General features: G+C 41.7%; 2 protein-coding genes and 2 non-coding genes across 4 annotated transcripts; 1 reads left to right on the forward strand and 3 right to left on the reverse strand.

Annotated features, from left to right (window-relative positions):
- Positions 1 to 1,230: 1,230 nt before the first annotated feature.
- trim55b (tripartite motif containing 55b) lies at positions 1,231 to 9,345 on the reverse strand. Its single transcript, XM_062521059.1, has 8 exons — positions 9,106 to 9,345; positions 8,703 to 8,872; positions 7,032 to 7,215; positions 6,572 to 6,667; positions 4,948 to 5,181; positions 4,028 to 4,050; positions 3,796 to 3,920; positions 1,231 to 2,033 (listed from the first exon to the last, which is right to left on the reverse strand). The coding sequence occupies exons 1-8, from the start codon at positions 9,223 to 9,225 to the stop codon at positions 1,897 to 1,899; spliced, it is 1,089 nt and encodes a 362-aa protein (XP_062377043.1). The 5' UTR covers positions 9,226 to 9,345; the 3' UTR covers positions 1,231 to 1,896.
- An 8,383-nt stretch (positions 9,346 to 17,728) lies between these two features.
- On the reverse strand, positions 17,729 to 17,801 carry trnaa-agc (transfer RNA alanine (anticodon AGC)). Its single transcript has one exon. It is a non-coding gene; the product is annotated as a tRNA-Ala (tRNA).
- Positions 17,802 to 18,885: 1,084 nt separating this feature from the next.
- Positions 18,886 to 18,973, forward strand: trnay-gua (transfer RNA tyrosine (anticodon GUA)). Its single transcript is given in 2 exon segments — positions 18,886 to 18,922; positions 18,938 to 18,973. It is a non-coding gene; the product is annotated as a tRNA-Tyr (tRNA).
- Positions 18,974 to 20,353: 1,380 nt separating this feature from the next.
- dnajc5b (DnaJ (Hsp40) homolog, subfamily C, member 5 beta) lies at positions 20,354 to 26,636 on the reverse strand. Its single transcript, XM_062521587.1, has 4 exons — positions 26,525 to 26,636; positions 23,843 to 24,056; positions 23,090 to 23,264; positions 20,354 to 20,439 (listed from the first exon to the last, which is right to left on the reverse strand). Exons 1-4 carry the CDS (start codon positions 26,629 to 26,631, stop codon positions 20,354 to 20,356), a joined length of 582 nt encoding a protein of 193 aa, XP_062377571.1. The 5' UTR covers positions 26,632 to 26,636.
- Positions 26,637 to 27,870: the final 1,234 nt, after the last annotated feature.

Consider the following 27,870-nt stretch of genomic DNA (forward strand, 5'->3'; position numbering starts at 1 on the left):
TAAAAGTAACAAAAATAACCCATGACTAAAGTGTTACCAAAATAGCAACTAACATGGACTTCACAGGAAACCAGACTGCTGCCCTTGTAGCAGGTGACGCCTGGAGGTCAGCATAAAGAAAACACATTCTGCTGTCCTGCTTTAATGACGACAGGAAGCCGCGATTTCAAGTGTGCGGCAAAATGGTGAAGTTCGGCTGACCAATGTGCCATGGTGATCAGACACCACATCATGGATCTGCACCCAAACCTGACCTCATTGTGTCAGATAAACAGCCAAGTCCGTTTCTGAGGCCAAGTCAGAGGGACCCATTGCCACACTACAGTCATATGACGCTTCACATCATTATGGTACAGATCCGACCCTGATCTGGACCAAACACACTGACCAAAAGAAGTCTCTAGAATGTGGAATGACATCATACTGTGGTATCAAACCACCTCGTGCACTGCACAGTAACTGGATTAGCACTCCATAAACCCCCTGTGAACCAAAAGACACTGTGATATGGACGTTTTAGCAATAATCATAATATTAAAATTAAACAAAATAATAACAATAAAAAGAAGTGTTTCTGCATTGATGGATGCTCAGACATTGTGAGGTTCAGTGCGAGTCTGTGTGAAGGACCAATTCCATTACCAAGTACCCTCCAGTGAGCCAGAAAGTATACGTTACACAACAGTCCCATTCCCCTTGTTATTTCAGCTTAACTACCCAAACGTGCAAAGAAACATTTGGTTACATCAACTGGACACTACTCAGGACCCATGGCTGAGTGTGGTCTGTCCCTACGCCGCACAAGTTACACCCAGTTCAACAGCACTGGTCAGAACTTAAATCACAGGTGTGTGTTACTGAGCGAGGAGGAGGTTTGTCATGCTGTGCATCTATTTTAAAAAGAGTGACAGTGATTTGCTGATGTCTTGACGTAAAAGAAGCAGCCAGTGTTCATATGTATAAGTGAAATACAGCTACTAAGGTGGAGAGGTATAAAAAAAGCTCATGAAAGATCTATTTGAGGCGACAGTGCCCCAAAAATAGCTTTGTGACAGGCAAAAAGCCAACCTCATTAAAAACATCATGCCAACACTACCTAAGAGCATGACGAGAGAAGTCGACGACAACTTGCTAAAATTCCTGGTACGTGAGGCGAAACACTCTGTGATGCTGCGCGTGTGTGTGTGAGTGCTATCGGGTCAAATGAAAGACAAACGAGCGTGCTGAGTAACACAGATAGCTTTAATCAGTCTATGAGCCAGAGCTGCACTCAGTGCGTCCACCAGGCCAGCTCCTGTGCTGGCGACGCGGTGCAGACAGCGTAGTCACCGACCGATGAGACAACGGTATGGAAGAATTCCACTCCCGATGGTTTACTCTCTGAACTAGCTATCTAGGCATGTGCGTGTGTGCGTGTGTGTGTGTGTGTCTATGTGTGTCTGTGTGTGTGTGTGTGTGTGTATTAAGGTGTACGTACATGTCTGTGTTACGACCACAATGGTGGCTTTTTCCATAACAAAAAGGGTAAAAAGTCTCACAAGAAATTACCAACATAAACAACCTCTTTAGATTGACTGACAACTTAAAAAAAGAGGGTGCAACACACTGGAAGAAAGTTCAGAAGTATTCACCCACTTATTCCACTTCTGGGTAAATACCATATGTCTAAATGCTACCCCATATCATCTCTTGGTCTGAAAACTACACCTACAACACTCATTTTTTCCCCTTCAATTCAACATATGATGAATTGCTGCCTGTATAGCACATTTAAAAGTGTGTGTCTTCGTAAGAGTGTGTGTATGGTTATGTGTGAATGTGTGTTATGTGTGTGTGTGCGTGTGTGTGTGTGTGTGTGTGAGTGTGAGTGTGTGTCTATGTATTTCCTAACTTCAGCTAGGATGATGCGGCTTTGAGGCTGCTCTGGGCTGGTAGGGGCGGGGCTACCGAGTCAGAAGCTCCCGCCTCTGCTTGCTCCTCCTCTGTTCCAGCACCTTCTTCCTCCTCCTGCTCCTCATCCTCTTCCTCTTCCTCTGAACAGGATCAGGATAGAGATAACACAAATGATCTGATTTAATGGACAGTGTCAAAATAAGGAGTTATGAAAGATAAGAGAGAGCGTGAGTGAGAGAGAGGGGGAGGTACTTTCAATTGTTATTAAAAACATAAAATCAAGATGTTGTGAAAAAGTATGAAGTAAACACACACATCGGCAAAACATTTGAGTTTTTTTTATCTGTTTCAGCGCTGTGGCCCCTTCTCTCTGCCCGATTACCCGCTCACATGGCTTCTCATATGTCATATCACTGTTACGCAGCCAGAGTGCGAATTACCCCACCATAATTGGGGGGTACTGCTCATAGTTCAAATTACGGGGGGTACTGGGGGGTACAAACGTTAATAAATGAAGGTCGTAAAGTAACACATTTTCAACAAGCTAGACGTCTGCTAGCAACTTACCCATGCACGTCAGCAAACTGAATTTAGCCTACTAGAGGAATTTACCTCGCGTTTTGTCATTCAATGTTGACACATGCTTGAAGTTGAAGTCGTTCTCTATCTCCGTTGATCTAGCACCACGGTGGTTACGGTTATGGTGCGGTCCATAATAGGGGTGTCTGAAATCGCTTCACATTAAAATGTTCCTACAGTGAAGATAGGAGTTGACTTGTATTTGAACTGTAATGATGTTTTTTCACAATATCAGAAAAAACTGATATTTCTGTCTCTTTGGGTGGTACTGTCTGGAACTTCATTGGGGGTTAGTACCCCCCAGTACACCCTGCAATTCGAACTATGTGGGCAGCTGATAGCCAACTCTATCTGTCATTCCCGTTTGATGACTGCATGGCCTCAGTGCCGATCTTGGATTGTGTCTTTGACATATCCACATGGATGAAAACATCACCTCCAACTAAACCTCTCTAAGACCAAACTGGTAGTCATCGCGGCCAAAAACCATCCCCTCAAACTAAACCTCTCAAAAATCAAACTGCAAGTCTTTGCAGCCAAACAAGTTATACATCTCAACATCCAAACAGACTCCTCCCTTTGTACGGTTGCAAGAAACTTCCTGCCATAATTGATGCACAGCTGACCTTCTCTGTCCATGTGGCCCAGTCGTGCTGCTCAGCAATATAAAGAAAGATCAGGCCACACTACCCACATGCTACAGAAGGTAAAGAACAGTGGTGCTGCTGGTTTTCAATCAACCAAAAATGGCACGTTACCCTGCTGCCGCTCAGCTAAGAGTAGTCGCTTCACATTCAAGTCACTAATGCTTGCCTACAAAGTGATCGCTGGGTCTGTTCCTACTCATAAAGGCATATATTACCCTTTGACAATTGTGTTCCTCCAAGGAACGTTGTCCCAATCGAGAAACTCTCATTTGTGGTTCCACAGTGGTGGAACAAGCTATCAAGTGCTACCAGAACCTGGGTGTCCCTTTCTATCTTCAAGAAGCTCTTGAAGATCCAAACTATTCTGAAAGTACCACCTCATCTTATGCATCTGCAACACATCCAACAAGCCAACACATCTATCAGGTACTTACCATGCACTTCCTTTCTTCTTCTTCTTCTTCTTTCCATTTCCTTGTCCTTCTACCACTCCCTCTATCACTATCTCCTTTGATTGCACTTTGACAGGCACTTAAACTTCTGCAGTCACATCCTCAGGTAGTCTCATAGTGATTCTAAAGTGTTTTTGTCTCCTCTGCAGTGTATCTTGAATGTTAATCCTCAATTTGGATAAAAGTGTCTGCTAAATTAATAACATTTAAATGGCCTTCCTTACCGACAATGAAGTCAATGCTACGCAGTGCTTTTCTCTGCTTCAGAAAGTTAGCTGTGTAGTGATCCATGTTCTCGTAACCTCGCTCCACTTTCTCCAGATGGGATGTGTCGGAGGCTTCACCAATTCTGACAGAGAACAAACACCACCAGTAATAAGTGCAATCATAAAGATAACGGAACAGGAAAAGTGCTGCTATGCAGGTGTGCAATATCTACCTCAAGTAAGCACTTACTTTTTTAAAAGAGGTCTTGCTGTCTGCAAAAAAGCACAATGATGATTGCAATGGTTATTACTAATGGTTACCATAACGATTACAATGTATTGTATATTGCAGTGTTTTATATGACAATGGTATAACACAATATAACTTATTTTACTCATAAACATTGTAATACATCAGGAATATCTTCTAATTTGTGACCCAGCAAAGCAAAACCAGTCACTTTGCGCGCGATGCTATATTAAGAAAATCCACGATAAACAAACGTTCGGGCTAAAATGCTGAATTTCACGTTTTCGCTTAATTCGACAGTATACAGTCTACACTTTTATATCGTGAACAAATTTCACACAACATATGTGAAGATTTGACACATTAGCAGTCATTCCCGTTGTCCACGCTGCTTAAAAAGGAGAATTTCTCCTTTTCTGGCATGTCGTGACGGGAAATACCCTCGATATACATATCGTTGGAAAGCTTAGTTTATGGCTGTTCATGTGAGCACAATAACTTAATTTTGTAAATTCTACCAAAGCGACTGATTTCGCTTTGCAGGGTCACATTTAAACTTTAAACATAGAACTTGGATAGGACTTAGATAACAGTGTTTATGCACTGTTGTGATCTTCACAGTTTCACAGTCTACTGACTGTAACTTTCATAGTCTCCACTGATGGCATTTGAAACCAGAAGGATTCCATAAAACAGTTTACATGAGGAACTTCAGAGTATAATATGTTTTTAATGGGACAACAAGAAGGATAAAGCCTTATTTGACTGAAAAAGTAAACTTGTTCTCCAAAGCATCAATCCTTAAGTGAGTTGTGAGTGATGATGAAACATGATGATGAGGAGCTCTTGGCTTTGACTGTAAATGGTCATAAGACAACTTTAAATGTATTTGGGATAAAAAAAAACCATGGATCACTCACCTGCAAGAACACAGCCATTTCAGGCTCCTCCATGGTCTGAATGCCCGTCTCCACGATCTTGCTCATGGCCTCCAGGTGTTCGTTGTACTTGCGCTTGAGGCCCTGGATGTAGTTGAGCTTCTCCTCCTGCTCCGCCGACACCTGCAGAGTCATTTCCCTCTTCCTGTCCTCCATGATGGCATACAGGTGGTCAAACTTCTCGCACACCTGTGACTTCTGCCTCCTGCTGTTCTCCTGTGAAACACAGGTAGTAAACACACCTTGAAGAAAGGAAGTCATGAGTGAGAGAAAGTGATGGGCCTCTAACTCTAACACTGTTTTTTTCTACTACGCCATGTTTCTAATTCAGTTCAATTGATTTAACTGTATGTATCATCAAAACTATTTCATTTATATTCAGGTGCTTTACCAACAAGGGCAAAGGGAATTTCACTCCTGGCGGAATATCCCTTTAAGCATCTCCGATAAAATCCAACATGGCAGAAGGTACCATGTGACATAAATTGACGTCATGGGGTGCGTTGAACTCGGCATTATCCAAGGATTCCAAATATACCTCAATGTTCGAAATCTGGTATACGGTAAAAACATTATGCACATGGTTGTAGTGCCAACTTTGACACATTGGTAACGATAGAGCACTTGAGGTGCTGACATGAAAATGGGTGAAATGGATCATGGGACTGTCCCCAATCAGTGTGCCAAAAATTTACCCACTCAGTCCTCGAAAGGAACTTCAGGCTACGGTCGCTATTAATGAGCTATGTGGAATTCGAGTTGTCTTGAACACATCTCCAATTGACTTGTATGTAATACAGTGGCCAAACGTGGTACAGTGTGGTGTTACAGTAATACAAAACAAAACGTCACATAGCGCCTTTAATGATGGTTCACGAAGATATAAAAAAGTGACTACAATCTTTTTAAATAATTGAAAGCCACTCAATGGTTGAGGATAATTTACCTGAAGAACTGAACAGACTGATACTGTATGGACCGAAACGCCAAAAAAAGCCTAAAAAGGTTAAACACACTTATGCTGGCAAGTTTCTTCCTCGACTCTTTGTCTCTCCTCTCTCTCTCTCCCTTACAATCAACCTTGCCAGAAGTTCCTCTTTGTCATCTGCAGTGGCCATATGCGCACTCAAGTCTCAGAGACACGACGCGCATCACGTCAGTCACCGGTTCTCGCCGGACGGTGGCCATGGGGCTTGGAGACGCTCCAGTGTCCTGTGGTATCACACATCACCTCCAGCGGAAGAGCTGTCGGCTCACCCTGTCCATCAATACTCCTGATTGTTCCCCTTTTGTTTATGAAGAAGTGTAGGTTGACTAAAGGGGGGGGAGTGGGAAGGAGACAGAGAGAGGAGAGACAGAGAGAGAGGGGGGCAAAGGGAAGGAGAGAGGACAAAAGAAAAGGAAGTAGAGAAAGAAAAAGAAAGAGAGGAAAGGAGCAGGGAAGGTAGAGAGAAAATAGGAGTGAAAGAGGGAGGGAGAGTAAGAGAGAGAGAAACAGAGAAGGAAGGAGAGACGGAAAGTGAAAAAGAGAGAAAGAGAGGACGATGAGAGAGTGGAAGAGAGTGACAGAGGGGGAGAGGAAGTGCTTCCTGTGGGGACAACTCACCTCTATGATCCTGCAGGTCTCCTCCAGCTGACTAATGACACCCTGGATCCTCTCGTTGCCGCTCACCATCATTGCTATCCTGTCTGTCAGTTCCGTCTGGGGGAGTGTGTGTGTGTGTATGTGAGTGTGTGGGTGTGAACACAAGCACGCACAGATACACACACACACACACACACAGACACACAGACACACACACACACACACACACACACACACACACAAACGTACACAGACACATGCACACAGAGACACACATTAAAATGAAAGCGTACGTTAACAAATCCATTAGACAGACAATTATCTTCAGACATGGTTTGAAAAACAACTCTAATGACAGTTAATGAAACATCGGTGGGCTTATTGCCCTGCTATTTGTCTAATTTATTTGAGTGACATAAAGACTCCAAAACAGCAACCCCATGACATCTCAATGACGACACCCACGTGCAGACTGGCATACCTTCTGATTTTGGTAGATGCTGGTGAGAGGGGCCACCTCGCAGTCCTTATGCACCCCAAACACTTTGCACATGGAACAGGTCGGGGTGCTGCACGTCACACAGTAGATGTTGATCTTCTCTTCCTCGTGAACCTCGCACATGGGCTGGTCTGGTTTCATCTCTGGGGCAGGTTGGCTGCTGGTGCTGGGTATTAAGATGGTGAAAAATAAGAAATAAAAAGCCTAGTGTTATATGCCCCTGTGCCCCCCACTGATCATTTATTTCAATATGCCTGTAGCGTGTTTATGGCGTAGCCTATTGGCTGTGTTGACATATAGTAGAGATCTGTGGCTTTTCTCTTATTTTGTTTTTTTCCTAAACGACCTCTACTTGTGTTGTTCTTCACTAGTAAATCCCGCAACTGAGTATTTGGATATGTTTTACTCTTATACACCAGGCAGGGTTTCCAGAAACCGTTTAGAAGGGATTTGTTTTGTTGTAGCCAAGTATAGTACAGTTATCAGTTATTCAACCTGAGTTATACCAACACTGCTTGAGTTTCAAATACATTACAGGACACTGTGCGAACGGCAGTGAGTGTCATCTGAGCAACCTTACAGCATCAGGTCATCGCGAGTTGTCACGGTGACCTGAGGGCAAAGGGGATGACAGGTCAACGGAGAGCAACTTTGCCGCAACTCCAACCGGAACCCTGCCGCGGTCCAGACCACCACCACCACCACTGTTCTGACTCACGGAACCCTTAGGGGTCATGTGGTCACGATCGCAAAAGAAACTCCTGTCCTGTCAACTTAAATGATGGAAAATAAATTGAGCGCTGTAAAAACAAAAAAAAGAGGCAAGAATGCAATTCCATCTGCAGTTGCAAGGGAAGATCAACTCATAAACAAGCTGAAATGACTTGAGCGCAATGTTTTGTGACAGCAGAGCAGACAGCGACGGAACTGTGTTGCCCATTGGGATTTGTACCGTTTATATCTAACATTATTTCCAACAAAGAGAGAAAAAATGTGCTCCACTAAAATGCAGTTATTCTCATTACTTGCATTCAACTGTTCACTTCACCATATGTGGTCCGAAATATCAGGAGAGCATCAAACCTCCATATGCCAAACACCATGCACACGTAGGACCTAGTATTCTGGAAAGAAATGAGGTGTAGGTCTATCACTGCTCAAGTGGGACCATATAATAATTTCTTTAAATATTGTGTAAATACATACTTATCTGTGGGCACTCAGTGACTGATTGCTGAGTGTATAGTGTATGGTGTATGTTTGGTTCACATTATTGTGCTAGGGTCAACCGTGTGAACTAATTGACTGTTCATTTTCTCATAGCCTACAAATCTCAACTGAAAAGTCCATACCCTCCGAGCTATGGTGGAAGGTGCTGTCCTTACAGGTGAATAGATGCCGTGACCTAGTAACCTATTTATGTAGGAACACCTGTTGTTACTAGGAGCACCCCAGTGTAATGATAGCCTTCTCATAACATAATGTGACTCAACATTTAAGTGGCAACACATAGCTTAGGCTACACATACATCCATGTTGTCGACTGGCATGATGTGAAGAAATGTTAACTTAGGCCTACCTTTTTATAACTGCCTAATTAATATGATACCACAACACTACAACCCGAAGAATCTTTTTTATGTTCTTCTTTACCTGGTGGACTGCTGTTTGTACATGTCAATGATGTTTTCCACTAGGAGGTTCCTCTGCAAGCCATAGACTCCATGTCGGTCCAACACAACCTCATGCCTGCAGGATGGGCAACGGAAACGGCCTCCCGATGTAAGCGAGCCACCTCTTGTGGGTAGGTAGGGGTTGGATGCCTTGTCACACATGGATGGATCAAAATGTTAATGAGGTAATTGTCGAATAATGTAATAATGTATGACTTAGCCTATTGCAACATGACCGACCATCATTTACGCCTGGGCTAGGCCTGCTCAAGTTTTCAATGGAAAATCACTGGTGAAAGTACTCACCTATAAAATTAATTTAGGCCTACAGTATTGCGTAATATGACGCAAACGTACAGAGAAGTCGATTTACTATAGCCTACCTGAAAGACATCGTTAGCACATTTGCGGCAAAGGTTGTGTTGACATGGAAGAATCACCACTGGTTTTGAAAATATCTCCAAACAAATGGGGCAAATAAGCTGCTTCTCCAGGTCGTCCATTTTCCTCACTGTCAAACTACCAGTATTGGGCGTCTCTTTTTAACATGTAAATAAAAAACAAGCTCATTTAAGAGACGAAAATCATGGCCCAGACGAGTAGGCTACACTCCTTTTAGCAGTTCGCATGGGTCTAAGGGCAAGTTGTTACCCGGCTGTGAGGCTGTTTTTAGAAACTCTCACGTCAAAGGTTGCCATGTTAACGTGCCCATATATGAAAATGATCGAAGATACGCAAACAGCTGACGACCTGCTGGCCATATGAACGCACGGTCTACTTTTAATGTCGTAAAACTCATCCCCACACAACGTAAGCCCCCCAGCAAACAGTTATTCTACATTAGTTAATTTCGAAGTCCACCTGCAACAAATTAGAGAGACCAAAATTGTTGCATACTGATACAATTTGGAGTGATCATTTATTGTGGGTTGCTGTGACATGAGTTTATTTTTCTGCAATTTAAGTTAAGATGTAGGCCAGGAAGTTCAAATTCAAAGTTGCTTTACATTTATTAACAGTCATTTTAGATGCAATGACAATGACGATGTTTAGATCACCAGACCATTAAAGATCAAAGAAAAGAAAGTATCGTGATAATGAGAGATGAGAGATGAGACGATGTGACGTGTGTGTGTGTGTGTGTGTGTGTTTGTGTGTGTGTGCGCGCGCGCGCGTGTTAAAGACAAACACAAGTTTAAGCTTTTTAAACTACCCACAAACGTGTTACACTGTGTAAAGTAAAGTAAAGTAAGTAAAGTATTTTTTTTATTTATGTAGCGCATTTAACGTGCACTGAGTGCAACCCAAAGCGCTTGTGATGCGAAGGATGCTGAAGGCCCTCCACCAACTACTATACCATTTTTGTCCATTGTCATCAATATCAAAATTTGAGATAGGCTGCCATTTTTGGCATTTATTTCTAACTAATTCTACTTAGAATTTGCTCTACTTTGCATCTTTTAGAGAGATGATTCTCGTTTTATTTATTTTATTTAACCTTTATTTAACCAGGTTAGAATCCCATTGAGATTAAAAACCTCTTTTACAAGGGAGACCTGGCCAAGACAGGCAGCAGCAATCTTAAAACACATAGTTTCTAACACTTACAGACATACAACACAGAGAAGTCGTACAAAGACACATTTTTACACTGGTGTTTGCAACTAATAGACTTAGAGATCTGCACCTTAGATAATCAGCCTTAAGCTCATTATTATTTTTTATTTAAAAGCATCCAAAGAGATAAATGAGCGCATTTTAAGTTTGTTTTGCAGCAAATTCCATGCTGAGGGCGCAGCATATACAAAAGCCTTCTTGCCCAGTTCTGTACGGACATTTGGGACATCCAACAAGATAAAGTCCTGTGAGCGTAGGGAGTACTGTCCATTGCTCTTATGCTTGATGAGGACACTTAGATAGAGTGGGACCAGTCCAATAATAACCTTATATATAAAGGTGTACCAATGACAGAGCTTTCGGGTGGTCAAGGAAGGCCAACCTACCCTGGAGTAGAGCTCACAGTGGTGAGTCAGAGCTCTGCCGTTAGTAATGAATCTCAAGGAAGCATGATAAACGGTAGCTAACTTGAGAGGACACTGAGCAGGAGAGTACATACACTAAGTCCCCGTAGTCCAACACTGACAAAAAAGTAGCAGAAACAAGTTGCTTTTTTACGTTAAAGGAAAAGCATAACTTAAAAAAAATAAAAACCCAGTTTTAACCTCAACTTTTTCATTAGAGTCTTACATGTGGTATAAAAGTCAGAGAACAATCAATCAAGATACCCAAATATTTATAAGAGCTTATACAATTTCAATTTCACCACCCCCAAGTGTGACAACCTTTGGCCTGTTTGAGGGCCTTGCCTTAGAACAGGTAAACAACATAAGTTTAGTCTTATCGGCGTTAAGAGTAGCCTAAGTTTCAGCTGAAGTAGGGTGTTTTGTACAACAATAAAAGCATTTCTCAGATTTTCAATGGCCTTTTCCAGAGTAGCAGCACAGCAATAAATGACTGTGTCATCAGCATAAAAATGAACATTTGCACCAGATACATTTTGCCCCAACTTATTAATATTAACAGGGCCAGATAGCCATTGATTCAGAGTTCAGCTCTGGCTGTGCACCCAGAAGCACCCAGTAGCTGAAGCCACAGCCTACATCAGTCAACAAGCATCCAACTGAACATACACTGAACAACATACACTCACTGGGCAATTAGGCCTATTAGTTTATTTACTTTCTTTATTAGAATCTGTGCTTTGCGCAGTAACTGCTAGGTCCATACAATTTCCAGTAGGTGGAACAGGATTCAAAACAGAGTTCATGTGAATTAAATGTGCGTAATCCCGGTCGAATATGTAGCCTATTCTTCTCAACGTTGTTACATTTAACGTTCCCACCATTCAAATGAGATGTGTTCACAAACGTTCCCTACAACGGACTTGATGATGGAAGTGTAGGCTATTAACTTTGAAACTATTTGCGTATAGCCTACCCGTTCAAATGTAGACTCCAACGTAGTGCCAATTTACGTTGAAACTATCTAAGATGGATCTTATGTAATATAGGCTGATGTTCAATTCGTTCAAAACGACGAAGTGCAGTGGCTGCAGGACTACAGAGCGAGCGAGCGACAGATGCGACTGACGATGAACTTTTAGACCGATTCCAATTAATAGCTCCGTCATAGCCATTTACGGGTGGCGAATGTTTTCGCGAGGATCTGCTAGGACTGGAGAGGCACATAGCCTACCGGTGAGATTTCATGCACCAAAAATGCTTCATGCTTTGAAGGAAACATCTTGGATTTGGCGCACGTCAACATGTTGACAGACGCTGCGTAAAAACGAAGCAAGACAAGTAACGTATTTGCATAATACATACGGCAACGCACCACACAGAACATTATTTATAGGCGCTACACACAAAACATAAGGAATACCGGTAGGCTATATCCGAATACTTGAAGGGCCACTAAGTATTTCGGGGGGATCCTGCCGACGGGCCACCAATCGAAGACCCTGATGTAGCCTAGGATATGGGATTGTCTTTTTTGTCCATTTTTGCAAAATCACTTGAAATCCTATTCCTAACCCACTTACAGCCACAGAATTTGAAGCACTGAGATGGAAATTAAACACGTCAATCATCTGTGGAATGGGCAGGGCTCGAAAAACTAAACCAACTAATTATATCGACCCCCCCCCCCCCCTCTTTGTGCACGTGCTCTCAAAGCCCGTGAATCAGAGCAAGTTGCAAAACGAAACCAATCCATGTCCACGTGTAGGCCTATGTTGTAGGCCTAGCCTATATACATTTCTTTACAAATGAAGACGGCAGAAACGCAAGCACCCACACCTAAGTGTATCTAAATTAGCTATGTGCCAAAAATGACATTTTACAGTGACTTCAAGAGCTGTAAGCGAAACCGCAAGGAAACCGCTTGGAGCTCAGCTCCAGGAACTCCAACTCTGAGCGTGGCTAACAAAATCACATATTCCAGGAGGTAATTAAAGGCCCTGGTAAGAACCAAGATTCTGTTCAAATATACACTATGGCTACTGAAACATTTAAGGTTAATTTATCAAATGATATTTTGGTGTATTGAAACACATTTTGTTTTAGAATTTCCGAGCGAAAGGGTGTTATGATAGCCTATTTTGCGTGTTTAGCATGCGCCTTTGGGCATTTTGTGGAGCTATTAACTTAACCATTTTGGAGGTGAATAAAGAACGTTGAAATAGCTAGGTAGTAACCTGCTTGGGGAGTAAGCTGTTGTGAGCGAATCTAGCCTACAGTATGTATGGTTGTATGTGTGTAACCTGCGGTCCAGCACTGCACACGCCCGGACTCGAACCCGCGAAGCAGCAGCTAACTAGCAGACATCCATTACACCAGTGGTTCCCAAACTTTTCTGGCTTACGGCACCCCTAAACATATCTCTCTCCATCCACGGCACCCCCATTTTTTTTTTCCTTTGTGCCATATTTGTACTTCATGCCATTTTCTTTAACCTTGTGATATGTTGGATAGGCCAAAACTGCTTTTATTATAGGCATTACTAAGATAAGGTGAAGTTAATATCTTTTTTTGTTTTATTCAAATGAGCTACTTTCATTCAACTCATTTAATTGAACTTTTGAATAAATGGTGAACAGGATAACCAACTTGATAACCACCTGACCTCGGTGTGCAGTCTTAACCCATTTCACTGCAGAGGGCAGTGAATAACCGTGTTTGAAGGGGACGTGATTTAACGTAATTAACTATTTTTACGATCTATTTCAATACATCCTTCAGGTCTGGAGGCATCGTTTTTGCAGGAAGAGCCTCCCGATGCAACATGCAATGCGTCGCTATCATGGAAGGATTCTGTTGCATAGCTTTCGTTACAAAGCCTTTGACCCGACCTGTCATTGAGGCCGCCCCGTCAGTGGCAGTGCACACACTTACGCACATATCCCAGCTAAGATTATTGTTCCTTAAGTATTCATCTGTCACCCTGAATATCTCATCTCCGGCAGCATGGTTGGTTAGTTCTTTGCAAAATAAAAAGTTATCTGTAAATGTGTCCTCATCGACATCTCACGTTAGCGAGCAGCTGGCAAAGGCCACTAGCATAAGTGGACTCGTATTTGAAGCGCAAACTTCCCCAATAGCCGTAGCCATCGTTAGCCCACGTCTCCCTGCAGACTAGGCATACTGGTCTGGTGTGGGACACGTTACCTCGCCAGCCCAAGTGAACCCATACTGGAGGTAGGAGTCGTTATGTTGCCTCACTTTTCTCTTTGCTGATTTCGTCTGGTCAGATTCCGAGGTCTGTCCCTGTGGAGGTGCATGGCGTTCTCTTTAAAAACGTATCCATTGCGCCTATAACTGCACTCCGCCATACGGAATAACGAACGAAGTCACCAAACAAACAATAAGTAGCCACTGTACCTACATACAGCACAGTATGATACAGTAAACTGTAGCCTATTGTTTGTGCTGCAAATACGTTTTTGCAATAAAATGAATTTTGAAATGGATATTATGCTTTTTAAAATTTCATTAAATGATCAAGCCTAGACAATTCCGCGGCACCCCTGAGCATGCGTCACGGCACCCCAGGGTGCCGTGGCACCCACTTTGAAAACCCCTGCATTACACCCACCCCTCACTTCCGATCGGGGTAATGGTTGTGTGGAACCACCGTGGTTCAGCCCTGCACACGCCCGGACTCGAACCCACGAAGCACCAGAGAATGTCTATCAATACGTAGAAGGGGTCCGGCAGCACCTCGGATCGGGAGTCGAGCGCGCTAACAATCCAACTAAAACCCAAGGCTTTCATGCCAGCAGGGCTCTTGATGCATTTGGGAGGTTTACTAATGTTCTGTGTTCTACACGCACAGCTAACTAGCTGGCATCCCTTAGGCCTACATATGGAGACAGACGCCAGGGCTGACTTTTAATTTTATACAGCTCTGTCTGGCTCGCTCTTGCATCTGAATTTTCACTGGTGCAATGTGCATCTGAAGTTAGGGCCAGCTTGGAGGAAAAAGGGCAGGACTATTTGAGTTGTGTATTTTCAATCCGCATCAAGTCCGCAGTAATAGCCATTCATTTTTTGCTGAAAATGGTCAGATGTGTGACATAATTTAGGCTAATATGTGGACCTGTAGCCTAATCATCTTGTTGAGGAGGCCCATAGCTTGAGAAATACTAAAGATCAATTGTGTCTTCAAAACACATGCTTCCATCAGTGCACTGCTAGTGTGCACTAAGCGCTTCCATCCGTAGGCCTATTGCGCACTTTTCAATGGTTAGTGTCGTCCCAATATCTACACTATATAATAGTGCATAGACTGTAAATTGATCTACACCAAAAATAATTTGGAGTAGGCCTACGCAAGTAGGCGATTTGAGTGTGTAGCCAAGGCCTTGTGTTTTTTTCTTTTTTTTTTTGAGCTCACAGCCTCAATCTAACCTGACTTTCGCCAGATCCTGTAGTTCGCTGTCTGCTTCACACAAGGATCTGGGACTTCTCGATAGGAGATGTATTTTTGAAGGCGGGTCCTTGTAAAACATCCTCGCATGTGATTTGATAAACCACTTGCCAGACATGGGCAGTATTTCAATTATATGTATTTAAATACGTATTTAATTACTTTAGTGTATTTTGTAATTTGTATTTTGCAGGATTGGAAAAAATCAAATGTAATTTGTAACAAAATATTTTGAGGGATTGTATTTAGAGTATTTCAAATACTTAAATACTTAACAAAAATCTGTCATTTTCCCCCTCAAATTAGCCAACAATTCATCACTCAGTTAAATATCGCCTCTTACCTAATCATGACAATATACTATGCTTATCATAGTCTGGGAGCCAAAGGTCAGAATGTTGTTGAACCTGGTTTTGTACATTGTTTTTTTTTTTTCTTTGTGGTTTCTTGTTGCCTAGGAGTTACTCAGTAAGAATAGGGAGGGTGACCGGTGATGTCCCTTGGGCTCAAGCCCAGCTTGGATGTAGATGAGATAGCATTGAGTGGAATGATAGCTGGCTGGTACATAACTGTGTAATACTTTAAAAAGCTTTAAATTGATGAAGACCACACCCCTACTACAAGCTTTAAGCACACTCTGTACTTTGAAACATTCTGTAAATTCAACCTCATTGTTGTCTAGCTCTGAAACACATAGGCCTGAGCACCCATCTCAACATGCGTATGTGTTTATGTCCATTTTGATCCAATTTGACTGTTTTGCTATTTTATTCCAGCCCACCCAGATATAGCAGGCTAGAACCAGCCTTGATTTTATGTCACCATGTAGACAACTTAAAAGCATTAGATGTGTCTTTACTGTTGTCATCATCATCTCCTAAGATCATGTCTGAAAGTTGACTTCAGGAGCTTGAATTGTCAGGTGTGTCAAGTGCAACAAGACTAAAATTTGAAAACAATACAGATAAGACACTGAGGGAGAACATGACATGAACCCCATGACCATAACCTTTGACATGAGGATTTATGTAAGGGATCAACCAAGGCGTCCTGATCTGCAGAAATAATGGAGGAGACTGAGGCAAAAACCTCCCCAATGCGAAACAGTCTCGAGTTTTCACCACCCAGTTAATTCATTCTGTTTATTGAGACACCATACAGGATGTTACTTTATTTGTCCCCAGTGTTGCCAGTCATGTATGAAGGCAAAAGGCATGCATTTATAGCAGAAAAAGGGAAATGCTGTTCAATTTAAAAAGGCTAACCTGTTCAATCTGTCGTACTACTTTCATTGAACACGGAAAATCATGGGGGTAGTTTGCTTTATCGCAGTTGATTCCACTGTTGCAAAGCCTGCTTGTTGTCAGTTCAATCATCGTTTATATTGATATGGGATGCTGATTAATTATTTTTACTAGATCTACTTCATAGGTAGCCTGGCTCCGCCTTCCTACGTACTTCCGTTCAGTTTTCATTTCACTTCACTACGTAGTCTGGGCCTGCGGTATACAGTATTTACCGGTTTTCTCAAAACAAAAATGTGCAGGTCCAATCAGAGAACAGAGGGAGTAGCTGAGAACGATGACGTTGAGGTCGCTAGTTTGAGCATGTCACCTCACGACCAAACGTATAGCGATTGGTTATGGCAGATCTGAGTGGCTCTGGGCAGATCCAATTGTTTTAAACAATAAAGTATCCGCATTCAAGGAAATTCATGCTTGGCAATGGAAAGTGGCCAGACTCTCTGTACATTATGAATGTAGGAGAGTATGGTAGGACCAGGCTACTTCAGCCCAAAGTAAAGAATTTAGGCCTCTGTCAGCCAATAAAAAAATAGGATTTCTTGTAGTTTATTTTAAAAGTTGGTATACCATGATTATTGTGGGGGTATTTTTGTATTTTCTAATTACTAATTACTTGTATTTTAATTAAATACATTTTTCACGTCAGTATTTTGTATTTTATTTTGTTACATTTTCTAAGCCAGTATTTGTATTTTGTAACAAAATAGTTTTTGATGTATTTGTGCCCACCTCTGCCACTTGCCTGTTATCTTGAATGACGTGCTAGGCTTCTTCAAGCTCTTGCCAAACCCGGTCGGAAGAAGAGTAAAAACATCCTTGCCACCAATAAATGTCTTCAAAACTACTCTCTGTTAATCTTTTAAAGAATGAATACTCGATAGATTCGACAAAACGGTTGAAATAGCAGAATCAATGTCAGCACAACACTCCTCGCTGCGTGCCGCCATTGTTATTTGAATCAAACACTCGCTTCGGCGCTCCTGATTGGTTGCTCATTTTTTGAGATCACTGGCAGGGGTTTGGATTGCCCTCGCGTCCAGACCATAGGTCCAGACCTATGGTCCAGACCCTTGTGTGGAGCTCAGCGAAACGCCTCTGGTGGAGCATGGCGGAACTACAAGGGTCTGGCGAGAGTCAGGCTAGCCTCAATCTGCGTCTAATGAGTCTTTGCTTTGGGAATGATGTATCCCTGCATCGATTTGAAAAGGGTTATTGGAGAATGCGGGCATCGATCCCGCTACCTCTCGCATGCTAAGCGAGCGCTCTACCATTTGAGCTAATTCCCCTGTAGTACTTCCGGGGTCACGCTGAATCATAACCAATCAGGAGCTTCCATACGATAATTAGATTCTAAATTGTTACGGCTGGGAAAACTACATCGCCACCTTATTCCCTTATTCGGACATTAAAAAAACCTCATTGTCCATAGGAACTTTTACTACCCACTAGCTGAAGGTTATACTGCGTTCATGCACCTCGGACCTTCGGAAATTTCTGACCTCCGATAGCGGAAAAATGACATGAACGCTAGGTTGGGTTGGATTTTTTGCTCGGAGACTCGTGCGGAAGTTTTGTGCCCCGAGGTGTCCGACTTGACGTCACTATCATATTCTCCAACCACGACGGCCTCCCTTGCAACAACAAATGAGGTGAATTTCACTGTCATTACGAATAGGCTAGGTAATTTGTCACTAAATTAACAACACAGGTAGAAACACTCGCCCAAGACATTTTCCTTCTTGCTCAACCATAAGCAGTTGTAATAACGTTAATGCGTTTCCTGTATTTATTTTCCGAACTGATCTCATGAACACACTTTTTTCGGAGGTCGGGACTCTTTAAAGGCGGGTCCTCCGAGGTTCCGAGCCGCATGAACGCAGTATTAGTCAATGCTATTTGGGGCATGTGGGGAAAAGCCTCTTGCAGACGGCTAACGATACGTTAGCATTAGCTTACTAGTTTGCATTAGCTAACTAGTTTGCATTCTGTACCCCATTCATAGCCTTATCCCAAATATTCTATCCACGATATTCCTTATGTTTGCTCTCCATAGGGAGGAACAGCCTTCTGTTATGGTATAGGATTGCTGTTAGAGTAAGTAAAACTTTGCATTAGCTGCAGAGTCCGTAACATTATTTTGTCTCTGGCGTAACGTTAAATCAGTTAACAAATAATATTCGTTATGTCATGGTGAATTTATCTATCACTACGCCACCCTGGTAATGTAGTATTGTAATAAAGGGTTATAGCTTATATTAATTTGTATACGTATTGTAGCATTCATGTGAAGAACACAACACTTTTGGACAACTTACGATGGCATATTCTTCGAGGTTTCAAATTAAGATAACCCGGAATAGGTAGCAGCTCCCTTCGATAGCTCAGTTGGTAGAGCGGAGGACTGTAGCGGTAACACACTGACATCCTTAGGTCGCTGGTTCAAATCCGGCTCGAAGGAGGGAAATGTTTTTGAGTTATTTTTGTGTTAGAGGTAAGCACATGTTGCGTGAGTCAGCGGAGAAGTCGCACCAAAGCAAACCAGTTTTATTTTATTTTATTTGGCTATGCTCCCACTTGACATAAATCTGTGATGGACTTCCTGAACTCACAGCTGAGAATTTCTACAACCGTTTTACATTAATGGAAATGAGTGGGATATTATGGATTTAGATGAAGGCCTAGACCTTTTTGGTCTGTACCATGAATGGAAAACTGATACAACGATTTCAACCATATGTTTTCTAAAAGCTTTAACCTACCTCAGGATGTGATCTAACATGACATGACCCACGTCCACGCTCTTCATTAGTAGGCTGCCCATGAATAATACATTGAGTATTGGTAGAGTATGACTGATAGCCTACCTTTTTGTTGTATTCAGTTCATGAAACTCTCATATCACATGCCAAAAGTCTCAGAAATTCCAAATGGTGGAACATTGGATTGGAATTATTTGTGCATAGGTCAATGGCCAAGAACTGTATAGCCTACCTTTTGGCAGTTTTACTGAACTTTCATAGTACAGGGCAGTGGAAATAATGTCCAGTTCTTTCATAAAAGCATGAGACTTGGTGAACTTGTAGGCTACATGAAGCCCTGAACATTTTCCGCTTAATACCTTTTGGGCTGTGCCATTTAGGGAAAACTGATTCAAAGGGAAAGGGTATACCCGCCTCGAGATTTTAAGTAACATGGGTTTTGACATTTCCCACCCTCCTCATGACTTTGCTGCTCATGCATTATACATTGGTAGGTACATTGGGTGTAATGCTAAATTGACTGCTCTACAAAGATTCAGGTTTGAGTCCCAGATGTCCATCATGTGTTCTTGTGTTAAAGACACATATAGCTATCAGAAAATAATCATAAACTTTGGTGACCACAGCTGGCACCGATCGGCCCAAAGTGGGCCTCATGGACTAACAGGAAGCTTATTGGACTTTAACAGACAAGAAAATGTCCAAAGAAAGGAGATGGAGAGACTATTTGAATGCCTTTAATAGCAGAGAACATTGCTGAAATAGCAGATCAGAGTTTTTCTTTTTTTTTTTAAGTAGCCCAAATTAATTTGAAATTAATATTGATATGGTAATGTTTTCACTTGTCAATCTTGCACAGTCTCTTTTATTTCTGTGTATACAATTGTAAAGAGCAGTTTTATAACATGACAGAAAGCAACAGTCAACAGAACTCATATTGAAAACCATCAAGCAATCAATCATTCATTACGCTATTTACATCTTTCAGAGGGTCCAGGCAGTCTCTCTTGCAAATGGTGGAGGAAAACAGGAGCAATGGCTATTTGTGACTTCACTCCAGACCACCACTGTCCTGCCTCTCAGGTATAACTCCTGTGCCCGTCACCAATCAACTGAGTCTTCTCACTGGCATTGGTTGGCTGATGCACAATGGGGGTGTCACCATCTGGCAAAAACAGACAAAAAACCTGGTTAAGCAATGAGGCCTTGGTGTCATATGCCAGGTTGAGAAGGATGATTATCCCCTTGTAATAATTACATAAGATTACGTTTGCTTGGGACACCTCCCAGGGAAGGTGAGAGGTGTGTGTTGTGAGCTATTTGTTGTGGGTCTCGTCCTGCTGGCTGTCCCCACCAGATTGATTATAGTCACACTGGGCAGACTGACAACTCCATCAGTCCAGACGAGAGAGCTGTTGTACTTTTAACCTTACGACAATGTCCTGCATCCCCAAAAAAACACTCCCCAGATCCTGACATCGGTGGGAGGCCGTTGGCCGTATAGCCTAATCAGTGAATGCACAATTTAAAAACAACAACACTGTACGTGAGGGCAAGTGGTTGAGAGATGCTGTGACTCTTAGTGCTACCAGTTAATTTGGTCTATCTTCTTTTCTTTTCCTTGTTTTTTTTTTTTTTTTAATGTTGGAGGCAAACCACTTCGTACCCCCTTATCGTGGGATTGCTTAAAATAACTGGTAGGAAAATTCGCTTTGAGAACTGACTCACAGGCAGTAATTATCAGTGTTGTGGCAAACTGCTGAAGACTTGAAAAGCTTCCCACTGCCAACTGGCAGATTTTAAATGTCTGATATCCAAAAATCTGACTCAAAAGAATTAGTTCTAATTATTTTTATTAACAGGCTGAGAATGACATGTGAAAGTATGAGAGTGTATATTTTGCCTATACTTTTGCATCTGAAGACTTAGGCTCTATTCTGACATCAAAGTTGTTTGTAGATCAAGTGGGCCTATTTGCTTCAAAAGACTCGTGTCCAGACATCACTTGTACTGACTAAAACCACTAATTAATTCTTTTTTATTTGTTTCCTTCTGTATTATCTGTACCATACGTCTACTTGTTTGTAATTGTAGTCTCCCTCGCTTTAACTCTTTGTCCATTGAAATTATTTCCAAAATGATGCTTTCAGTCTTGCACAAACAAAATAGAAAAACTAAACAGAAAATGATATTCTTTCATAAACTCGAAACCTTACTACAATTTTCGATGAATGTGCTGAACAGGTGCTACACCACTGTAACCACTTCATTTCCCAGAGAGAGCACTGAAGTAAAAGATGTAAAATTAAACTACACAGCATCCCTGATACAAAAAACACCTCATGGTGTTAATGCATATGGAGTACATTGCATAACTTATCTGTGTGTAACATAAACATACATACATCTATGTTTATTACATATACAAATTAAATTATGTGATTAATACATGTACTGTATATGTCACTGTGTCATTCTTTCTCACCAAGGTGTTTTTTACTGAGATACTATTTTATTTCTTGTGTCTTTCTAGGACACTTTTAATCATATACTCCTGTATTGACATATCTTTGTCCTGACAAAACTATGAGCTTTAATCCAAAGAGAAGTGGAACATGAATTTGAAAGGATAAGGGACACGGCAATTTTTTTCATTGTGAAATATGATGTGAAATATGAAATACTCTGTAAAGTTCTTTTTTGGGTATTTTTTGTGGGAAAAATTTATGTCGAAGCAGCAGATCTGCATGGATGACGAGTATTGATTGTCTTCCTTTGCCCTTCCTGTTTGTTACTTACACATGCGTGTGGCCTGCTTGGTCCTTTCTTGTGAACAACATCACAGACAAATATCTTTTGACATCTTACATAAATGTACGAGAGCTGATTGTTGACTGAGAAGTGATTACTGATTTAGCAATTGTGCACAAGTCTTTCCACCCAGTTGCGGAGGATATTTATGGAAGCCCTTACTATCAGCTGTCACTATTTGTTCAGCTTATTGTGCACAGCCTAATCTTATGGAATCTGTGTCTTTCTGTGAGAGATTTGTTGTAAAAAGGAACAGTGTAAGAAGCTCTGAAGCAATGATGATCCAGCTAGACTACTTTTGTTGCAGTCCAAACACATCATCCAAACACTCAGTCTTACACCTGCCATCATCACCAAGTACAAAAAAGGCTCCAGAATACAATGTCACAATAAATGGCAATCACAGCCAGTTTTGCCTCAAGATGTGGGGAATGTTTTCCAAAACACTTTTCAGACCCTGTTGACAGCTCCAAACATTTGGAGCTCTTTCCAAAATTAATCATTTTTACCATAACAGTCATTTACTTACTACAGTAAAATGTCACTTGTTTAATCACTGAGTTAGAGTCAACAGAGGAATAACTCTGGTCATGGTGACTACATCAAGCATTACTGACTCTATATATTTTTTTGCTTATTTTCTGTGTGAATGTTTTTTGCGGTGCATATCACAAACATAAGACTTACTCTCAGTACAATAACATCACATACTATCAATGAGTCTTGTGCTGCATTGAGATATGCTATTACATACTGTAACAACAGATAAGTGCACTCAAAATAGCCCAGTCAAGTCATCTTGTAACTTTGAATGGGTTCACCTGTGTGAAAGTGTGTCAGCTTTATTTGTTATAAAATTGGCTCTGTATGGTGACATATCTCAACTTAGTCAAAGCAAGCAGTTGAATTGACTGTTTTTTTTTTTAGTGTGTTCATCTTTCTTTGTCAACGATAACCCATATCTCCAGATGTGTGTGTGTGTGTGTGTGTGTGTGTGTGTTCACCTGTTTCGTTGTCTGTGCGAATCTGCTCCTCCAGGTCTTCAGGCGACACGTAACACTCTGGGTCCTCCTCCCCTGGTGTGCGAGGCTTACACTTCCCACAACAGCAGTTGAAACAGCAGCACAGACAGCAGCAGAAGTAGCAGCCCGTCAGCAGGCCACAGATCGCAAACAGGCCCTGGAGGTACAAGCACAAACGCAACATCACCCATACATGACAGAGAACAACTAAACACAAAATAACAGTAACAACTAAAATATAACCATAAGAGTAATAACTCAAAATTGATGAATCGTCTGACTATTGTTGGTTATTAGAAATGTATATTCATTGTCGTATTATGATATGCTTATTATGAAATTAATTGTTTGATAGGATGTCTACAATGGGCTTTGTGTTATCATTAAATGAGAGCAGACTCGCTCAAATGACAGTGGTGGCCTACAGCTAGTGGTGGTCTGGCATGGAGGGCCTCAATGCCCCATAGCTGTATACCCTGTGGACCAGTGTCATAAACATGGGTGAAGTCTAGGCCTAGACTAAAACAAATCTCATAGTCTAGACTATATGCACAGGAGGCTGGTGAGATGAGTTCTACCCTGTTCTGTCCACAAGCTGGGTCTAGTTTCAAACCCTTGCAGTTTACTTTTTTCAACAATCCATATGCTGCCTGTCACTAAATTGATATCCACCCTAAATTAAAAATGTAAACCAGCTCGCACTAACTTCCTCTTTAGCCGTGGGGTAATTCTCACCTTCGCCCACCAGCTGGATAGCAGGAAGTATGTGTTGACATTCTCTTCTCCAAATTGTTGTGAGACATAGAGACCCAAGGATCCATACTTGTCGTAGATGTTTCTCTTGGTAACATCTGACAGGACCGTGTGGGCATTGTTCAGCTCTTTAAACTTGTCTGCGGCATCAGGGTTGTCTGGATTCTTGTCAGGATGATATTTTAAAGCAAGTTTCCTGTCAGAAGAGTACAGGTCAGCGTAATATATTCTTTACATGTAGATTCCATGGAATCCTAAAGTCTTATGATCAGAAATGCCATCACCATAAATGATCATTGAAATCTGAAAGTGGTGAAAATACAATTGTATTCACAAAAGCACAGAGTACACATCAGGTATAAAGGTGTGTTATGGAAAAAGAAGATGTTAACTAAAAATACTACCAACTTATTCAACCAACTCATCGTATTTTATAACGGTAATATAATTATTATGATACGATCATTAGAGATCACTGGTCCACCAGGACTAAGCTTCTTGATGGCCGTTTTTCACGGTGTCACACACACGGTTAGTGTGAGATATTTTGCTAATATGCTGTGGGGTGGGGAAAGAAGGCCACGTTCACACCCCATGTATAGCATCAGGCTGAGAGGCTGTGGACAGCTGTTTCCCTTCATTCAGACGTGTCCACACCTCAACGACTGCGCTGGGCATGTACATCAGAAGTTCATTTCATAAGAGAAGCAATCAGAGGGAACAGCGTGGACCGGACTCTTCCAAATATGGGTCAGTTCTGGCCAGGTTTGACTCACACCCTGTTTACTACTTCTTCTCTGGCTCCAAAAAGCGCTTGCTACAATGATTCTGGTACCCATTTGACATCTCTCACTCTGACCCATTTCTATGTAATGCTAAGGGCATCAAGTCATAACCACTCATGTCTCAGTCATACGTTTAACTCTATAGGACGACCTCCTGTGGGTCTTCCTCCCACACATTCAGTCATCAGCACCTCAGCATGTGGGCAAAGTTAAGCGGTCTGGCAAGTAAAGAGCAGGACCAGAGAAATGGGCATCCAACCCAGGGTGCCCAATGTTGTACCACAGACATCCTATAAACCTGGACATAGGGGTGGAGTAGCCTATCATTTAGACATTTCGATGTTCAATGCTACGCTATACTTCGCCTAGGAAGTATGAATACGTATCTTGCTTGATGTATTTGCTTTGCCCGCAATGAGCCAATCACTTGATTTGCATATCACACATGACCGAAGACACGGGGACCAAAAACTCGGATTGGCCACAGATGCTTGATTGACATTAGTCTGTGGAAGCAAACTTAAATAGAAGATGATAACTGGTTGAAGCTATCTTCTCTGGCAATACACCGGGCAGTGTATGCTTGTTCACATTTAGACCTCAGAGGTTGGGATGTTTCAAGGGGACGCAATTTCCAAGCTACACTCAGGCTGGTTTGAAACCTGAACCTTTTTCCACTTACCTACTGTATGTCAGGAGGAATCATTGTCCTTGCCCCTGAGTGTTAATGCCTATCAAAGGCAACAAAAGCTTTACACATTTTCCAATACACATAATTCATTCCTTTTTTGTTTTGCTAGTGTATACTAAACTGTTATTTCACATCAACATTTCATGATGCACTAAGCACGCCTGCTCATTAATGTTTAATTAATCCAACAGCCTCTAAAAAAAGTTACTATGATTACATATTCATTAACACACATGAGAGCTGTTAAGAAACAATTTAGATGGCTTCCTGGAAGTGGGGTTGCATTAAACCATTTAAGAGGCATTATTTGAACTTGTGAACTCAAAGTCTTATTAACACTAAACTTCCATTTGCCTTTTAAGTTACAGACTTTTTCTCTCTAAACATGGAGTATAGTAGTAAGTGAATAAGATATGCAATACCATAGAAAAGTCAAAAGTCAGATTAGCAATATAGCTGTTTAAAACTACGAGGTAAAATGGAGTCTGAATGATATAGTAAACAACAACGCAAAATAAATGACTCATCAGATAAGAGTCCTGTGGAAGAGCAACCTGTGAGCACCTGTTGCATTGTATAGCTAAAGCCCTGACTTGCTTATTCTTACTTACTGTCATGTCTGTATTTATTTCAGAATGAAGTGTTTCTCATTCATGGCCTCTCCCCTTGACAGTATTCTAGCTGCTCTTGTGCTGTAGATTGTTTTGATAGTAGATTGCAAATTGGGTTGTTTTGTAGTCAGAAGAAAGAGGGGCCGCAATCACACTTTCGTGCTTTTTCACGCTTTTCGTGCTTAGGCCCAGATCAGCAGCTGCCCTGGCAAAGCTGTCTTGCTACCATCTTTCAAACCCTTATTCACGTAAGACTCAGGGGCAAGGCAAGTGCTCAACATCATCAATATTTCAGCTGTACGGAAGCCATTTTATATTCATACCGCTTCTCCGCAATATCAGGAGACAGTTGTTCTAACGGATTCATTTTCTATTTCTGTTGGTACTATTCTATTTCGTACCACTTGCTCGACCAAAAAAACAGTGTTTCTCCCGTGTATTAAATTGCTGTTGCATAAAGTGGGGGCCTAACGTGATTCCAGAGGCAGCCGTAGGTGTAGGAAAAACACAAAGTGTGTCCTCATTTCACCTCTGATTTTGAAGGTCATGTGGGAAACAGGTGAACTTTTGCGCTCACCGGTAGGACTTCTTGATGTCGTCGTGTGTGCAGTTCTTGTCCAGACTCAGTATCTGGTAGAGAGCCTCCCCTGACGTAGACAGGGCGCGCTGCCTTTGTTCACTCATCTTCCTTGACCATTACCTGTGAGGTGGGAATGAAAACGACCTGCACCAAAGAAGAAACCAATGTACAGACATCAATGGAAATGTATAATAATGATTACTACAGGAATTGTTTATTTTGCATGCTCATTGAGCTCATCTTTATGAGAATGAGCATAATAGTTAGAAGTTGCAGTATTGCCACCCACAAACCATTTGATATTATTTTGCAAAAGGAAAAGGATTGTTATGTTGATGTTAAACAGCAAGGTATTATATTCCATTGCTGCGATAGCTTCAACAACTCCTTCAATCACTCTGAAAAGCATACCTTCCTCTAAATAATTCCTTCAGTTTAAATGAAGACCAAATCATTAAATATTTCATCATCAAAAAAAAGAATAGATATTCCAAAATATCTCAAGTGCACTCCATCACATCATCACCAAACCAGCCATGGCTATGTAGTTTTAGTCATTATCACACAGACGTCCAACAGTGTCCTACCTGCTCCACACCAGAGATCCCAAGACACAGTCCTCCCCACAGCACAGCAGACAGGTCAGTGGAGTCAGGTTGCTCCTGTGTGTGCTCGTGGACTTCTGGCCAGATGAATAAAACATTTGATGGTCCTAGAGCTCAGGTATCGGAGGCTATCCTACCATGGTTGCCAGCAGGCTTGATTGGGTTTCAACACTGGCAATCTTCAGGCCATATACAACACAATGCTTTGGAATGAGACGTGTCAGAGGTACAATAGATTAACCTCTACCGAGCGTCACCTATGGTTTCTCACTGGGGTTGTTTCGCTGTGTGTATATATATCTGAAGAAGAGGAGGTAGTCAGTCACAGAAGATGTTACCAAATATTTCTTCCTCCCCAAAGCCAACTCCTAGTCTTTAAGCAGAATTGGAGAAGTTTCATAGTCTTATCACTTTCATAGATTTAATCTGGAACTGAAGCGCCATCTGGTGGTTGTAAGAATGAAATACATGCATTAATAGATGTCAGCATGAGAGAAAAGGCAAGGTGAGAGTTAAAAAATAGAATATGGTCATATCAGAATAGAATAGCTAGTGTGTAGGGGAGAGGGACATGGATATTGTATACGTTCACAGGAAATTAATGTACTTGTATTTCTTCCATCCTTTTGGTTTGTTTGATTCGTTGTGTGAACATTTTTACACAGGTACTTTGTGAGCTGAATTTCTGGGAAGGGGAAAAAAAAAAAAGAAAAAAAAACACTGGACAATTTTGGGCTG

This window comes from Sardina pilchardus, chromosome 19 (genome assembly GCF_963854185.1).
Source record: "Sardina pilchardus chromosome 19, fSarPil1.1, whole genome shotgun sequence".
NCBI classification, from domain to species: Eukaryota; Metazoa; Chordata; class Actinopteri; order Clupeiformes; family Clupeidae; genus Sardina; species Sardina pilchardus.